Source organism: Sceloporus undulatus, chromosome 1 (assembly GCF_019175285.1).
Source record: "Sceloporus undulatus isolate JIND9_A2432 ecotype Alabama chromosome 1, SceUnd_v1.1, whole genome shotgun sequence".
In the NCBI taxonomy this organism is placed as follows: Eukaryota; Metazoa; Chordata; class Lepidosauria; order Squamata; family Phrynosomatidae; genus Sceloporus; species Sceloporus undulatus.
This window is the reverse complement of record NC_056522.1, coordinates 40,176,480-40,195,317: the sequence shown is the minus strand read 5'-3', so window position 1 is coordinate 40,195,317 and position 18,838 is coordinate 40,176,480. Positions and strand designations below refer to the sequence as shown.

At 41.5% G+C, this 18,838-nt stretch overlaps 1 protein-coding gene across 1 annotated transcript in view; it reads right to left on the bottom strand.

Moving 5' to 3' along the window:
• Positions 1–18,231, bottom strand: part of RRP15 (ribosomal RNA processing 15 homolog) — a 34,026-nt gene extending 15,795 nt beyond the window's left edge. Inside the window, exons 1-4 of the mRNA XM_042443629.1 lie at positions 18,066–18,231; positions 14,834–15,102; positions 13,003–13,100; positions 11,266–11,467 (exon numbers count right to left, since the gene is read on the bottom strand). Of these exons, the coding sequence (XP_042299563.1) occupies positions 11,266–11,467; positions 13,003–13,100; positions 14,834–15,102; positions 18,066–18,105 (609 nt within the window). The 5' untranslated portion in view covers positions 18,106–18,231. The remainder of the gene's footprint in view (positions 1–11,265; positions 11,468–13,002; positions 13,101–14,833; positions 15,103–18,065) is intronic.
• Positions 18,232–18,838: the final 607 nt, after the last annotated feature.

Sequence of the window (18,838 nt, the reverse complement as noted above, 5' to 3'; positions counted from 1 at the left end):
AAACAAAGGGCCAACTGTATCACGTTTGGTCAAAATCTCTTCATACTGTACTTTGTCTTCACAGAATCACAGAACTGGAAGATATCACAAGGGCTATCTAATCCAACCCCACACCATGTGGGAACACACAACCAAAGCACTCCTGACAGATGACCATCCAGCCTCTTTTTAAAAAATCTCCAAAGGAAGAAACTCCACCACTCTCTGAGGCAGTGTGTGCCACTCTTGAACAGCTCTTACATTCAATACATTCTACCCAATGTTTAGATGGAATCTCTTTTCCTGTAGCTTGAATTCATTGCTTTGTGTCCTAGCCTCTGGAGCAGCAGAAAACAAGCTTACTGTATTGAGGATGCTCAATAGAACATCCTTTCAAATATTTAAATACAATTATCCTGTCATCTCTTAAACTTCTCTCTCCAGGCTAAACATGCCCAGCAACCTAAGCCACTCTTCACAGGGCATAGTTTCCAGACTTTTCATCATTTTGGTTGCCCTTCTCTAGACAACCAAAATGGTTGTAGAAAATGGGATAATAAAATAAGTGTGGATTATACAGCCAAAAATATAGAGATCCAAAATGTTTAAGAGGTACCCAAAACAGTTGATGGGGTTCATTTTGATCCCATTAGGTATCACACTAGGTGACTTTATGATCAAGAATGTAAATTTGTACAGCACAGTAGTTAGAGAAAAAGACCTTGCAGGGGGAGACACATTACATCTGCATCACTAAATTTAAGGTTTTTTTTCCCAACCGACCTAAGATTCTGTGCAGTATTCATTTTTAAAAATAGAATGTACTCCTGATGAGGGGAATGTTTGCAGAGCCAGGAGAGAGACTGGCAGTACTAGGGTCTAAATTCTCTGTTCATGAGCCAGGTAGGGTTAATGAAGCCATAATGCTTTGTTGAACATCTTAATCCTGACCTGGAAAGATCAGGCCGTCTATCGGAAAGAATCCATTTTTATGCTAGCTTAGCCCTTGGCCTCCTTGGAGAAGCGCCTGCCAAATCCTGACCATTCCGTACCGCTTCCTAAATGAACCAATTTGTGATATGGGCCATATATGAGGCTTGGAGAGACTGTGCTTTGCCAACAAATTCCAAGGCCTCTCTGATCTTTCTAGGTTAGGATTAAGTTATTAGCTCTACAAAGCATTTTTTTTTAAGGAAAGAAAGAGATAAAAATTTTCCCAGTGTGCTTTGGCTATGGGTAGATCCTTTACTGAACTGCAAATGTGGTACAAAGAGGCCTCTGGAATCCCACATTGACTGGATACTGCAAAGGACCCCATATAAAGGGTATAATATGTCAGAAAAGCTGACATATATAACTGAAATCAAGGAGAGATAGAAAGAGATGGATTCATTTTCAGAGGACTCACTCTACATTAGGGCGCAGAATTTTTTCAACATTGAGAGCTGAAGTAAGTATGTTCTGAAACCACTCATTCCAACACACAAAGTGCCCAGCCCACTATTTAGAATTAAAGTGTGTGTGATGTCCACTTAGAATCTTCCAGAATGGTGCACTCCCAAAACCCATCATCTTCACTGGGTGGTAGTAGATCAGACACAGTTGTGTTGCAATATAAGCCTGATGTGAATGTTGTTTAAAAGTAATACCGTCGGCCTGCCATTTCCACTCAGTCTACATTTACAAATTCAATCGCCCATGGCTTGAAAATTTTCTCACACATACACATTTTATATAAGGCTCACCTTTTTACTATGCCATTGTATAAAATGGGACTTGAGCATCCATGGATTTTGGTATCCACAGGGGTCCTGGAACCAAACCCAGCAGATACCAAGAGCCCATTGTTCCTTAAATTTAGCATGTTTAACAAATATATCAATACAACTAAGAACGTTTGCTGTATTCCCTCTATAAGCTCCATACATGTAAAACAATTCTCTTCTAGATGGGGATTGAGGAAAGGAAAGAGTAACACACACATATTACAGTTTAATTTTGTGTTGTTGTTCAAATACAGTGTGTCCTTTGTTTACGCGAGGATCCGTTCCAAACTCCCCCCATATAAAACAAATAATGCATATGCTCGAGCCCCATTTAAATGAATGGGGCTCATGCATGCGGCGGCGCAGCAGCACAGCAGCACCATGGGCATGCACCCCATTCGTCCCTATGGGACGTGCCGCCCCTCCCAGCGCGGCTTTCAGCATATGCTGAAAGCCGCGTAAAGCACGCCTGCGTATGACACAGAAGCACTGTAATTCAAAGCTTAACTTGAAAATATTTTTTGCTAGAATAATTGTAATGTTTTAACATGGACAAAGATATTTATAGTTGTTTGTTTAGACTTTTCAATAAAACTTTCATTTTTAAAGAACTGTGAATATATTAGTGAAAGAACACCAGAAGAGTTGTATATGAGATGTATAGATCACTAGGCATAAACCTTGTTCAGTCCACCTCCACCCACGGAAGGATTAAACAAAACTGCAGCCATCAAAGAAGCTGAGATCAGCTTTTAAAACTACCTTGTTTCAATGGCAATATATCCATTCATTGGCTGTATTCAGATTAAATACCCTATTTATTCTTAAAGGAACGAAGCTCAACAAACCTCAGGCTCCAACACTCCTCCCTCCATTCCAAATGCCTGTTCCAGTATGGCCACAAAGAGAAGAAAGGGAGCTTTCACATCCATGTTTAAATGAAAAAAATTACTAGAAAAACAGTGTTTTCCAATATGAAGAAACAACACTGCTGCACAAATTAAGACAAAGAACCCCAAATACACATATATTTCAATCAACACTATAATCTCAAACATGACTATGTTAGATCGGAGATTGCTGCCTCTACTTTTCAGCTGATTCACAAAACAAACGAAAAGGGGGTGGGGGGTGGGGTTCCTATGAAGATTTCTAATCTGTATCTTTTTCCCTTGGCAATTTCATGCCTGGCAGCCAAAGTAAAAACGCTGTAAGATCTTTATGCAGGGAGTTATAATGGGATCCAACACAAATATTTAGCACAGCAAATTTAGGCTTCACATCCATTTTTCACCAAGTCTATTTTAGTATTAAATATTCCAGGTGGGGCCTCATCAAAGCAGAATACATTAGCACTATTACTTCTCTTGATCTAGACACTATACTTTTACTGATGCAGCCTAAAATTGCATTGGCCTCTTTAGCTGCCGCATCACACTGTTGACTCATGTTCAACTTGTGGTCTACTTGGACTCCTAGATCTCTTTCACATGTCGTCTAGTTCAGCCAGCCTAGTTCAGCCAGGTGTCACCCATCCTATATCTATGCATTTCATTTTTCCATCCTAAGTACATTTCTCCATGATGAAATTCATTTTGTTAGTCTTGGCCCAGCTTTCTAATCTATTCAGGTCGTTTTGAATTTTGATCCTGTCCTCTGGAGTATTAGCTGTCTTCTACAGCAACTTGACTAAATGTAGACCTGAATGGTTTCATACATCTGGCATTGCCATTTTTGAACCTCAATGAGGGGAGGGAGGACAATTTTGAATTAAAAACTGAGCATATACACAGAAGGTATCTCAAGACAACCATAATCACAGGAGTAAGTAAAGGTGCTGGTTTACTGTCAAGTGAAAATTCCAGAAAGAATATTGCTATTCTTCTTCTACAGTTCAATAAAGCAATATTAATTGGATTAGATATTTTGGACATCTGAGCACAATGCACCTACAAGATCAAAAGAAGTGCAAGGCTGTTCCACAGTACCCTTCCCAGTGCCTATTTAAATGCTGCTTTGTTAAGAACTATCTTGGCAAGAATACTTGGGGGAATTAAGGTAACAACCAGAGCTTCCCTTGAAAAATATTCCAAACTAAGGCCCGGTCCGGCTGCACCCACTAGTGCCTCAACCTTAGCACGTGATGAGGGTGTCAAAAATGGCGGCGCCCTGTACAGATGGGCGCTGCCATTTTGACATGTCCTCATGTCACAGCGCCATAATGACAGCACCACAAAAAGAACCCGCTTTCTTTTTCTTTTTGTTCGACAAGAGAACCGTGCAGTTTGTCCGCTGCAGCTTCCTCGCGGAGCAAACCAGGGCACCGGCAGACCGCCCTTTTTGGGCGCTCTGAACCAGGCCTAAGTGCTGGTTGTTAATTTAGATTTGAACATTAAGTATGTATACATGCTCAAAAACAGATCATTTGGGGATGAGATAATCAAGTAGTTGATTTCCCACAGTCATAATTCAGTATGTTTTTATGGTTACATATTTCTACAGTGTAACCCTGCTTTCCAAACTGCTACAGTAGTTCCAAGAAACATCATAGATCATACATTCTAAAAGCAGAAGTAGAGTTTAGAGTATGCAAATAAGCAACTACATTACCTACAGCAGAGGCATGAGATATTTATTTGAAAGCATGTGGTCTCCACATTTGCAGAATAAAAGCTTTGACATTTCTGGTTCATCCACACTCTCCAAAAGAAAATAAAACAGGTGGTAGTCTCTAAACTGAAGCTGGGAGTGGCATTCCAGTGATGGCTGGAGGCAAATGAACAGTAACAGAGATTTAGGAGAACCATTTCAGTCTTTCAGAAGAGGGACCAAACCTGTGTTCAGAAATCAACTGGCAATGATACAGGTACATAACCACCTGGGAAAGCTCAGACTGACAGATTGCTGCCCTCAGATGACTGGATTTACCTACTGGTTCTGAGATTCCCTGCTCCTTCACTACAGACATCTATGGTATATAGATTCCCTGCTCCTCCACTACACAGACATCAATGGTATATGCAACACATCTGTAGAAGTAGGGAACCTTAAAAACAAAGTAATAAATTAAACTGTCTTGAAGTGTAAGGGGGGCTGTATTTCAGTGAACAAGGGGACTCTCTTATTATCTGACCTTAATTGAAAAACATAGAGCAGAAAGCACCTTGGAATCGTCAACATGATCCTCTTCCTTGGCAAATGTTCAATCTGCCCTATTCTTCCTCTTTGCCAAATGCTTGCTTGCTTGCTCCCACACTCCCAAAGAATCTCTTGGCTCTCCCAGAAGCTGGTATCTTAGAACTTTATGAGTTCCATGTCCAATGCAGGGCTGGTATTTCTGGCAAGCCAACCAAATTCAGTCTTATGCTATTAAGACTGAAGATTTTATATTACACACACACACACACACACACACACACACACTACATGCTCGATACCAGCACCTAAGAATCATAACTGGGGAGAAAAGGTGAAGCAAGCATTACAATTCAATCCATCTCTGAAAGAAGCCATGCTCCGAATAACTGTGCTCCCCACGCTCTCAGAATATGAACATTCAGGTCTCCCATCGTTCATCATCACCCCACCCTAAATAGCATTACTCAAATGATTTCAGCCTTCTCCTCCTAGCAGACTTTCCAGATAAGAGATGGGAAGAGGGAGAGACCAGAAGATCCTATCCAGAAACAAGCATGATGTACCTCTGGGAGGAGTGGAGGAGGATGTTACAGAAGTCGGCAGGTTCGGTAAGGATTAAGTAATACTTTGATGACTCGTTAATGATATGAAAGGCAAAGCCCTTGGAACCCATTCAAAAGCATAATTATTCCCACCTGAACACATAAAACAAGCAGGAGAGGCTACAAATGTAAAGCAGAATGGACCAGTAGGTAAAGCAATGGGGAAACCCACTAACCCGGTGACCATAAACCAGCATGGTAGGACTAGATTTATGAATACAAACAGGGGTGCACTGCTTCTAATTTATGGGGGGGGGGGGGGAAGGGGGGAAGCTGCTGCTCCCTCTCCAAAATGTTGTTTTTTCTATATTAGGAAGCAAGTTACTGAAGCCCAGGATGGATAACTGAGACCCTCTGGATATAACTGAACTCCAACTCTAATTAGCTATAACCAACATTGCCACCAATGGGAACTATAGTCTAACAATAGCCAAAGGGCCACAGCCTAACCACTCCTGCTATTGGAATATACTGCACATTTGCAGCGGTATGGTCAATTTCAAAGCCTAATGACTATATCACCACATTCTTCTGCAAATGGCTTACACCCTGGTCTGAGGGTGGTCAACTTGGGGCACGCTTATTGTGGTTTGACGGCAACTCCTAGCACTCTTCACCATTGGCTAGATTCATTATGGCCCCTGGGGGCTGCAGTCCAAACAAAATCTGGAGGGACACACTTTAATCCTAAACAGCTGCAAAACTTTGGTGACATTTGAAGAATTAGCAGCACAGAAGAACTCAACTCGTAAAATGAAGGTATCATGTGACTGACCAAGGCAGGTTACAGACCACCATAAAGGACGTCCTTAGGACGTCCCATTTTGAAAAAGGGGCGTCTCTTCCAGACGCCCCTTACCCTATCACGGACAGAGTCCGTGACAAATGGCGGCGGCCGTTCCACACGGCCGCCGCCATTTTGATGTAGCAGACGCTCTGCGTCTGCATGTCGCACGGCGGAAGTGACACCGCAAGTGCGCCCTTTGGCACTCGCAGCGCCTCTTCCGGGGCCTGAGAAGGAGCGCGATTTCCACGCTCCTTCTCTGCAGTGTCCGGGAGCCACGCCGTTTAAAGGCTGCGGTTCCCGGATGCTGCAAGTGGAGGCGGAGCCAGACCGCCACTTCTCGGCGGTCTGTAACCCACCCAAGAAACATAAAATACTACTCCCCAAAAACTCCCTGGGGTAAGAATATGGGACTGTAAGATGCACATGCCCTCCAGGCCATTTCAGCAGACTATAGTCCTATCTTAGCCCATCTCTAAAGATATTTTCAGCAAAACAATGGAATTACCTCCAGAAGCTGAGATTTTCTTTTTACATAGGGTGCAGCCTGTCTTTTCTGAAGTTTAGAAAGTGTTTTTATATTTATAGTTTTGCTTATTTAAAACAGATTTAGAGGTCTCCAAGGCACCCAATGTGTTCTGAAGACAGAAATCTGGCCCCCAGTTTCCCAAAACTTGACCAGAATACTTACTCTGCTGCTTCAAAATCTGAAAATGGGAAGGCTTACACCAGAATAGGGAATGTATGACATGCAGATATCCCCTGGATGTGAAAACTCCTAAAGCTCTCCAAAAAATTTTATGAATTAGAATGCCCCCCAACCCCAACATAAAAAGGCATTCAAATATCTCCGTATCTCCTTTTTCAGCTGTATCCCAGCCAAAATGGAGATGGGAAGTGATGTGATATCACTTCAAGTCACCACTATGGCTGAGAAAGGAGGTATTTCTTCACACCAATTTACAGGGGAAATATATCTTGAGAGGGAGAATTTATCTCGCATCATGTATATCCCCCCCCCCCCCCCGTTTACATAATGGTGTGCTTTATACTTCAAAGTACTGCATGTCAACAATTTCTAATTGATCTCAAAAGGGTTTCTGGTGACAATTTTTGTGACAAACTGTAGGTGTCAATAGGATTAACAGGAAAGGAATAATCAGGTTTTACACTATGACTTCTACAATCTGTCTCAGATTGCAGAAAACCTGTATGTTTGGAATACACTCCCTTGGAGAGTGGTGGAGTCTCCTTCTTTGGAGGTTTTTAAACAGAGGCTGGATGGTCATCTGTTGGGGGGTGCTTTGACTGTGATTTCCTGCATGGTAGGGGTCTGGACTGGATGGTCCTTGGCAACAGTTAAAAAAAAGTTATTTCTATTACCCAGTGAATTTTTAAAATACTTTAATTGTACACTTGAGTGAGATTCAGAGGGTTCTTCACGTGTTTCGGCATGCTTCCCAAAAGCACATTAAACAAAGAACACATGACCAACTGTTGTCTCACAACTGATTAAAGTATACTTATGTTTATCTAACATAAATGGGAGGATGGTTTTTCTTGCATCCTCAAAACTGGCTATGGAGGGCAAGGTAACCTACTGGATGTGGTTATCAGACAACAAAGGCAAGGTGGGGTGGGGAGAGACCTTACTACAACTTCCAGAACATTGGATTTAGCTCTGTGTGTGACAGTACCTATGATGGCAATCCTGTCTTGAAGGAGGTGGCCAGGCCTCCTGTGGAAGGTTAGGAATTCATTCTTTTTTCTTTTCTTTCTTTCTTTTTTGGTACTCAAGCACATTCTTTCTGTTCCCCCATCCTCCATAATCTTTAGGTGTTGCACTTGCCAGATTAAAAACAGAGAAAGATGGGTACGTTCAAAGCAGCTGTGAAACTTAAGACCCATATGTTCACAAGCATACCCATACTAAACGAAAGCACAAGATGGTTCTGCACAAAAATGCAAACACAATTCTTACTTCAGTTTTACTCACTCTGTCCCTATGACACTGAGGAGACCATCAGATCTCTCTGAAGGTCAATTCCCAATCGGTGGCCACAATCTAACTTTACAAAGCCTTCCACATATTAACATATTACAGCAGGATTTCCAACTGAAATACAATTACCCTGGGAGGTATTCATGGGATTTCTATCTTCTATGGTCCAACTCAAAGGTTGATATATTAACTACTCCCATAAATGCTGTAGTAAATTTAAAGCATTCCTTCATTATGAGTTTTACCAGGACTGTTCCAGGAAGACCAGCATGAGCAGCCAGAACACCTGGGGAAAGAAGACCTTGCATCACTGGCACTTCTCAATTCATATATACATAATACAGAGCGAATCAAACTTATATCTAGTTTATTTCACTCATAATATTGAATCAATCCTATGTTTGTTAAATCATTTGATTTTGCTTTCATTGAATTGAATATATTTTGCAACATATGAACAAAAAGGATTTATGTATTCTGATGCATTCATGCCTCTTGTGAGCTACCGTGGACTATGGTGCTTTCTGCACCGCCATTTGGGACGTCCTCCGGACGTCCCATTTTAAAAAAGGGGCGTCTCTTATAGACACCCCTGGGCCTAGTACGGACTCCGTCCGTACAAGATGGCGCCAGCCCTTCTACATGGCCGGCGCCATCTTTGCGTATCAGACGCTGAGCTTCTTTTTCGGTCCGCGCGGGAGTCGGGCCGTGTGAAGGCTCCGGCTCCCCCGCGGACCTACTGGCGGCGGCGGCAAAGCGGCGGTCTGTACCCCGCCAAAGTTTACTATGGAAATGCAGCCTATAAAAATGCAAGCTTCCATTTTTCCTACATAAAGTTAATTTCTTTTATGTATTGTCTTTACTTAGGAAAAATCACAGAACAAAAAGGTAATATACACAATATGCCTGAATATGCTGGTAGTTTGAGTATTCTCCATTTAATCTACCAGAGGATGTTTGGTTTTCTTCCTGTAGTGTTCCAAGAAAGTTAGAGCATCAAGCCCCTTGGTCCTCCTACATATCACCATGGTTCAAGTACGAAAAATGCACTTTGTTAAAGTTCTACCATTACCACACCAGCATTATCCCTTCATACCTCCATATTGACTCAGGCTTACCATCCTAGACAGCATTGCAGATTTTTAGCAGGACTAGAAGGTGGCCAAAGAACCAGGTTTGACCACAACACTGGTTATGCAACTTGCCTATAAATCAGTTTTCAGTCTGAATGTATGAATGGACTGATTCTGAACAGCAGCATTTCCAGTAAAGAATTCCGATTATTGCAACACTATTATTGTAATCTTTCAACCTTTCAAATCAAGCAAAGTGAACAGATTTTCAAAAAAAAATGGAATGGTTGGCGACAGTCTAAGTTATACTTATTACCCAGTGAATTTTTAAAATACTTTAATTGTACACTTGAGTGAGATTCAGAGGGTTCTTCATGCCACGGAGTGTTTCGGCATGCTTCCCAAAAGCACACTAAACAAAGAACACATGACAAACTGTTGTCTCCCAACTGATTAAAGTATTTCTTGCTGGCACAAGAAAGCTCTTAGTTAACTCCAATGGCTTGGGGCCAAGAGAAGTATTCCACCCACTACTGAGTACAAAGTTCAAGCATGAATGCAAATATGCATTATAAACATGCAGCTTCTGAAATTCTAGATTCTCAAACCCTGGGCCCTGCTGCCTTAAGATTCCTACTGGTCCAACGTCTTTTGTCCTCATATGACTTTTTAAACAGACATTTCTCTTGGAAAGGATTGTCAGCAACTATTTTGCAACTAGCCTAAAACAGGTAGTGAGAAAGAAAATAGCTCCACACAGCTTTTAATAAAAACAAACGAACCACCACGGACAGAGTCTCCACACAAATGAAGGCAGTGTACCCAATTATCTTTCTAGGATCAACCCCAAAATCAAAATATCCAGATTTCCACCAAAGACAGCAATAAGTCCCAGATGGAGTAAGTGCCAGATGAGACACAGAAAGGATCAAGTTTCAAAGAAAACTTACTTAACCAACATGTAATTTCACTTTCCTGTAGCTTGATCTTCCTGCTCAGAATATCAGCAATCCTACTAGGTTGAATAAATGTATCAACACTCAACTATCCATAATTGGAGAAGTGATTACACATATCATATTTGTTGTTGCCATCAAGTCATTTCTGGCTTATGGCAACCCAAAGATGAACGTGTCTAAGGGCTTTCTTTGAAAGAGTGTGACTTGCCCAAGGTCACCCAGTGAGTTTTCATGGCCAAGCAGGGATATGAACCCTTGTCTGTAGATTCATAGTCCAGTTCTCAAACCACTGCACCACACTGGCTACAAGCTGGAATTTTAGATAACCATATTTTGCATAAATTACCATATTTGGGTTTTAAAACAAGCCAGGATTCTCAAGATACCTGGCTTTGTGGTAACAAACAATATGGTAGTGCACATTGCCAACGATCTGCACTTGATTTCCAAATCCTCTCTACGGTTCAAATACAGTTTGAACCTGACTTTGCTTGCAAACCATAGTTTGGGTCCATTTAATGAGAACCAAAGGAAAACGAGAACTAGTGTAGTGCAGTGGTTTGAGCACTAACACTATGACTCTGGAGACCAGGGTTCAAATTCCTGCTCAGCCATGGAAACCCACTGGATGACCACCCCCACCCTGAGGCCTGCCATTAGCAACAGAACAATATACATGCAAATCACTCTTGCCTTCCCAGGGTCACACAGTATATACATACCAAATTCCTTTACAGCCAAGCATTCTCTGAAGATGCCAGCCACAGATGCTGGTGAAACGTCAGGAAGAAACACTTCTAGAACATGGCCACATAGCCCGAAAAACCCTCAAAAAACTATAGCAAATCTCTTGTCTGTAACAGCACTGAATGTTTGTAGCAGAGAAGCAAAATAATGTGGAAGTGCAAATTGAATGGCTGAATTTGCTATGACAGAAAGTAGCTCCAAGAAGCACTGCATACCTGTTTGCTTTTTAAGGAGTTCCTGGCAATATTTTGCTCCATTTCTGTTCCGTCCATTCCTCTCAGTACATCAATGAAGTCTCTTTTTGAAACTGATGAGATCAATTTAGCCCGTTTTCTGTCAGAACTCCCTGCTTCTTTCATCTTCTCATCAACATTTTTTTGATACTTCCGGACAGCGTTGAATAACTGCACAACTCCCCTGAAGATCAAAGAAAAAATGAGATATAGGTACACACATATCATTATGGGAAAAACTTTACTAGAGTAATCTTTCAGACACAATGTACTACAGATGCAAGGATGAAAAGAGTAATAAAAACAGGGCAATAAATTGATTTTTTAAAGAAGTGCTAGAGTACTGCTGTTGTTTTATTATTGCCTTTAAGAGAAAAGCAATCTCAATGTGCCTTCCAAAATGTCATATAAAAGCAAATTTACATATACAAAGTACGAGTAAGGTGGTATGGGAGAAAGCAGTCCTTCAATTATCATTATTATGTCAAAGGTGATTAAATTTAACTATGTTCTTTGTATCTTTGTAAAGCACAGAGAACATCCTGTACAGCCACAGATCCAAAACATGAAGTAAAAAAAAATTCTGACCCACAATTTGTGAAGGCATAAACAGAAATAAATCCAGTCAGTGTAGTGTAAGTAATAAAATCAGTTTTAAAAGACATTCCACTGTGAATGTGGAATATTGTGGTGTTATAGTATGGGGTTATCTAATTTAAAGACATCAAGACTCATGAACATATTTTGTCTTCTGACTGCTGGACAATCCCTCAGACCAGCCCCCACCCTCAAATAAATAAATAAATAAATAAATAAATGGAAAGAAAATTCTGCTCTCACACTGTAGAACTCATCATGTTGCTCTTTTACATTCTATTAGTTTTAATAGAGAATTACTATCAGGAATACTAATACTTTAACATACATGCATGTGGAGAAATACAACACGAAGCATTACCCATTCCCACCTTGTAACCAGACACATAATCATTTCACTTGTTTCTGTGAGCCATGCAATGGATAATTTGCCCCTCCATATGTTGTGGGACTGCAACTGTCAATAGTCCTGGGCAGCACAACCAAGGGTGAGGAATGCTTGGCATTGTAGTTCAACATCTGGAGGGCCACACAATTCTCATTCTTGCTTAATACAACCCACTAAAACTGAAAATTTTGGCACAAGGTTATAGCTCACAGCAGAAGACTTAGCCAATAACTTGGACACCCACCAAAGTCACGTTCAAGCTTATAAAATACCCACTCTATAGGTAAGGATGTCAACAAAAGCTCACTGATATGATCAAGAGAATATATTGATTACGTGCTAGACTAGAGCCATGCAGTCCTGCACTAGCTTAATGCAAGACAGTAATCTGACCACAAAAACAGTGAGTTTTGGTGACTGCACTTTAGAGAAATACAAAAAGTGGAGGAAGTGATTGATCTGTATATTTTTTTAACCATGGAATTAACAAAACGATGAGCTAAGGCCCAGAACTCCTGCTGGGTGAACACTTAACACATTATATTCTTGTCCAGATTTTATGCTTTCATAAGACTTCTGAAATCTTTTGTTGAACTTGATACTGTACGAGACAGGACCAAGAATAAATCATTTGACTCCCACGAGTCACTTCTTAAGAGTTCAATTTGATTAGAAGCAGATTACTGAGGCATGCCTTTAGATCTGTTTTCAAAAGCGCAAACACACACTCTTACCTCGTGGCAATTCTCTGAAGGTTTCTCTCCACTTCTCTGTCTTTGGTAACATCTGGCTTCACTCTGCACATCATTTCCCACTCCCGCTTTTTATCTAGCTGCATCATAAATATTGTTACGTGAAAGCACATTAGGCATTTTAAAAATTCAGGATACTTATATAGAATGTTTCTTAAGAGAGTGAAGTTGATAAATCATGCACGGCAGAATTAGGCAAGAATGGAAAGAATACACCTAGGCTTACAAACCATTTCTGTAGATAAAAATGGGCTCACCACTCAATCTCTCCAACTATATTAGCAACAACAGTTCTTCAAACAGGTTTCCTAAACTGGGATACAGAAGTTTGCCAGCCATCAAAAGCAACATTTTCTTAAGTTGCCACTGAGGTGCTATCCTGTCAAGGAACTATTTATTCTGTGCAAAGAGCTCACCTTTCAGGCAACAATATGACATCAAGATTTGTATTCTGAACAAGTTAATTTTTAAAGAACTTATGCAAGTTTGGTATACTTAGTTTGGACCATAGGGCTCTTTAAAAAAAGGATGTATACTGTATTATTAAATAAGAGGTGAAAGGATATAGAGGGTATGAGCCAGAGATGGTGTACAATTCTACTCCCCAAATGATCTGCAGCAGTACCAGGCCAGCAATAGCATTTACATTTCTATACCGTTTAATAGTGAACTCAGCACTCTCTAAACTGTTTACAGTCTATAAGCCAACTGGCCCCAAACAAGGTGGGTACTCATTTTACCGACTTATGAAAGGAAGGAAGGCTGAGTCAACCTTGGAGCCCTGGGATTGAACTCACAATGTTGTGGCTGATACCAGCAGATCCCACATTAGACTCCTGCTTGACAATAAGAGTCATGGTACACTATCAAATTTATGCATTTTTTGTCATGGAAGAGAGGGACTCATGAAAACTCATCTGAGTATCTTCATACCCAAAAATGTCTGATAAAGAGCAACCATATTTCCAGTACATTTCCTTTACACAAGCACTTAATGACATGTTGTGTATGTATATGCCTTCAAGCCACCTGCCAACTTATGGCAACCCTATGGGTTTTAAAGAAATATACCTTATTGATTTCTCCCCACACACATTTTGCTTATTATCCATTCCAGAATGAAAGTTTCCATAGTTGGCAGTAACTTCAGTAACTGGTAGTAGCTTTCATAGCCGGAAGCAATTTTTTTATTAGGTTGTGGCACTGGAAGGTTAAGTCTGCCTTTCTGCCTATGGTGGTCCCAGTTTTTCCCCTCTCCTCCACCCCCTCGTGCTCTTTTCCCCCAGAATAAAAGAGACATGAAATGCTCTCACACATTTTCCGTATTGTCTTGTTTGGTTGCAGACCTACATTACCCTTCAAGTTAAGGCAATCCAGCATTATGTTAATGCAAATCCTGTATTGGTGTAGTCCTACACATTAATGCAAAAACAAAGAAAAATCCTGGCTTAAACAACAACAAAAAACAGGATTTTTTTTTAACAAAAAACCTTTTCCCAACCCTGGCAATGACACTAACAGAAAAAACTATAGAATAAATACTATAGAGAGTAGCTTTATTTTACTTACTGAACTAATGCTTTAGGCCAGTGACTCCCAAACTTTGGTCTTCCAGATGTTTTGGACTTCAGCTCCCAGAACTCCTGGATGTTGACCAAGATAGCTAGGGCTTCTGTGAGTTGAAGTCCAAAGCACCCGGAGGACCAAAGCTTGGGAAGCACTGCTTTAGGTGTACCTTCGCCTCTCTTCTTCAGGTCTGGAACACTGACAGTGTTTGTTGAACGTACTTCTAGTATTATGCTTACTTACTTACCTGCTTCCTCCTCTCTAGCCTCTCTTCTTTTTCCTTTTCTCGTTCTGTGTCCCGTTTTTTGTTCTTAACCAATATAGTGGACTTACTCTTGGGGATATTTTTATTAAGCACTTTAGCCATGGCATCAGCCCAGCCAGCATTTTCCATGTCTTTGGAATCTGCAGCATTTTTAACTTTAGTGTCCAGAATTGCAGGCTCGTCTTCATCATCCCCATCCAGATCTTCATCTCCAGATGAAAAGCTGTCCTCTGGAATGTCTGACCCTGAGTCTGAGAGAAAACAGCAAGTTCAGTAGCCCTTTCTTGTAACGAATGTCATGTGTAACAAATTATTATTTCAAGGAAGTTATGAAGATACATTTTGTGCAGACATTTTCTCCTCTGAACAGAGGTTTTAAAAGATGCAATGAAAAGTGGAGAAGCTCAGTAATTTATAGCTGAAAATGTTTAGGGTAAGAGCATCCCTTTCAAGGGGGGAAAAATCTGATTTTAACCAAAAAAAAGATTAAAATTGCAACACTGACATCTAGTGTTGAAATCACATAAGGAAAGTGGCTTGAAACAAGCAGATTGACACAATCCACTTTGGCTACTAACACACTGCAGATACAGCCTCAGCATATAAATACCAATTTCACAACTGATCCAATTTGATAAAAGCAGCTTTTAGTTACTACTCTCAACAGTGGCAGAATTAAAAAATGTAGCCATGGACTTTATCACACGGGGAAAATCGCGGATTTAACCAGCAATGAACCCATGAATATCATGCAATTGCAATTAAGATTTTCACATGACGTTGACATTTAAAGTGCCATTATCCCGGGCATAAACTGGCAATAAACAGTAACAAATCAATCACGGGGAAATCCTGTGAATTATTTGTTGCGGTTTATTGCCTGGTTCTTCCCTCGTTATTTTTGGGATTATGGCTCCTTTGCACACAATAAACTACAGCTCCCAGGATTCCCCAGCACTGAGCCAGGACAGTTAAAGTGGTCTCAAACTGGATTATTTCTGCAATGTGTTTGGGCCTGAGACTGGTTAATCACTGCTTAAACCCCGATTTTTCCCATCTGATCAAGTCCCATGTTAGTCTGGAAAATGACGTGGGCGTGCTTTACGTGGCTTTCAGCATACGCTGAAAGCCACACGGGGAGGAAGGAGTGCACATCCCATTGGGAGTAATGGGGTGTGCGCCTACCTCTGCATGCACGAACCCCATTCATTTAAATGGGGCTTGAGCATGCGCGGGATTTGCTTTACGCGGGGGAGTCCCGAACTAATCCCCTGCATAAAGCAAGGGTGCACTGTAGTACCTCTCAGACTAACTGAAAGAAAGAAGTTAGTAGCATGAGCTTTTTTAGACTTAAATCTACTTCCTCAGATGAGTTTGGTGGAGTGGAAAGCCAGGGACTCCCAACAGCGTCTTTTCTGCATTGAGAAGACAGCCATGCTCTCAGTCTGTTGCAACACCTACTCCTTCTGAGCTGGTAGACCTCTCAGAAATAAATCTGAAGTTATTACAGACTGTATATGTGTTGACAGCCAGGGTAGTGGTTTGAATGTTGGACTATGCATCTGGAGACCAGGGTTCAAATCCCTGCTCAAGAATCAAAACCCATGGGGTGACTTTCACCAAATCATAGAATCGTAGAGTTGGAAGAGACCACAAGGGCCACCCAGTCCAACCCCATTCTGCCATGCAGGAACTCTCAATCAGAGCATCCCCAATAGATGGCCATCCAGCCTCTGCTTAAAGACCTCCAAGGAGGGAGACTCCACTACACTTCAAGGGAGTGTGTTCCACTGTCAAACAGCCCTTACTGTCAGGAAGTTCTTCCTAATGTTGAGGTGGAATCTCTTTTCCTGTAGCTTGCATCCATTGTTCCGGGTCCTGTTCTCTGGAGCAGCAGAAAACAAGCTTGCTCCCTCCTCAATGTGACATTTTTTCAATATTTAAACAGGGCTATCATATCACCTCTTAGCCTTCTCTTCTCCAGGCTAAACATCCCCAGATCCCTCATAGGGCATGGTTTCCAGACACTTCACATAGGGACCAGACTGGCTGTGGATACCCAGAGGGCCTTCTCATCTGCCTCTCCCAAACTATGGAATGGCTATTCGGACAAGATCCGGAACATTGACAATCATGGAGGCTTTAAAAAAAACAAGTCTTTCAAGACGGATCTCTTCTGGCAAGCCTTCCTTGATTGACGACTGTCCCGATTAACTTACTTGACCCCCGTTAATATGGACCCTTTCCAGATGAGTCTCCCCTTCACTGTCACCGACATCATTGGCCCCGTTTCCTCCCCAGAAGAAGATACTTGTCTCCCCTGAAATCTACCCGTAATTTTAGCAAATCTGTATTTGAAATGTATAATTGATCTTGTGGTCTAGTCTAATTTCTGTTTTCTTGTTCTTGGGTGAATGCCTTTGTGATCGGGGGGCAGGGTTGGGATACGGGGCTGTTGATGGTTGTGAATGTTTATTCTCATCATATTTTATTGCTAACGTTTGCGTTGTGATCCGCCTTGATTCCCTCTGGAAAAGTCGGAATATAAAAATGTAATAACAATCGGATGTTCTTTACCATTGTGGCTGTTAATTGGGGCGTTTTAAAGTGTTACGTTGCGAGGGAGGGAGGACGGGTTTCACTGGGCGTTTCATTGTATTCTGTACTGCATTTTATTCTTATTGGAAGCTGCCTTGATCCAACCGCGGAGGAGGGATATAAATAAAATTTTATTATTATTATTATTATTATTATTATTATTATGATCATTATTACTACACTTTCTCAGCCTCAGAGGATGCCAATGGCAACCTCCCTCTTGAACAAACCTTGCCAAGGAAACCCTCATCATCGGCTCGGGATAAGTCAGGAATAACTTGAAGGCACACAAGAACTGCAACAATGATGAGATCCAGATAGAAGGCTGCATCCTCACTGCGGGAACAATCCGGTTTGATCCCGCTTTAAGTGCCTAGGCTCAAGGCAGTGGCATTCTGAGGATGGCAGTTTGTTGTGGCAGCTTTGGTGCCTAACCCTAACCTTTGGGGTCACAACAAACTGCCATTCTCAGAATGCCATTGCCTTGAGCCAAGGCACTTAAAGCGGGATCAAACCGAATTATTCCCGCAGTGCGGACGCAGCCAGAATGTTGAGCTCCCAATAGCGAGAGTGGGATCTCCAAAGACGAGACCCTCGGCCGCCTCCCGCCACCTACCAAACTCCAAGGGTCCCTCGGTCCCGACCGCGGTTTCCATGGCGGCGGCGGCAGCAGCAGCAGCAGCCACTCTTCCCTCTTCTTCTCCAGGCAAGTCGGAAAAGCACGCTTCCACAGTAAAAACTGGCGCCGCGCATGGAAACCTTCGCCTTCGAGGGAAATCTCGCGAGATCTCGCCGCAGCCCGGAAGTCTCGCGAGAGGCTCTTTAGCCGCGAGACTTCAGTCGGCTATATATAGGCCCGACCCAGTCGCTGCGTTAGTTGCGTGTTGGTTTACGAGGGAGGGTTTTCTAATGGTTTTGATCGGTGAAAGTGGTTTTTTTCTTCACACACACATATATAAAATTTATTTATATTTTATTTCTGTGCCGCCTTTCTCCCAAGAGGCACCCAAGGCGGCTCACAATATAAAAACACATTAAAATAATTTTTAAAAATATATATGTCGAAAAGTGTATATAATAAATATTATATTGCATACACTATTAAATGTCATATATATGCTATTGTATATAATATGTAGAATAGTGTATATAATGTTATATTGCATATGCTATTATGTGTGTGTGTGTGTATCTAATAGGTGTAATGTTATAGATGTCTGTGTGTGTATATATATATATATATAGGCAAGTTTCTTCAGAGGGGTTTGCCATGGCTTTCCTCTTGAGGCTGAGAGAGTGTGACTGGCCCAAGGTCACCCAGTGGGTTTTTTCTGCTTCAGCTGGGAACTGAACTCTGATCTCCAGAGTCTTCCAACATTCAAACCACTG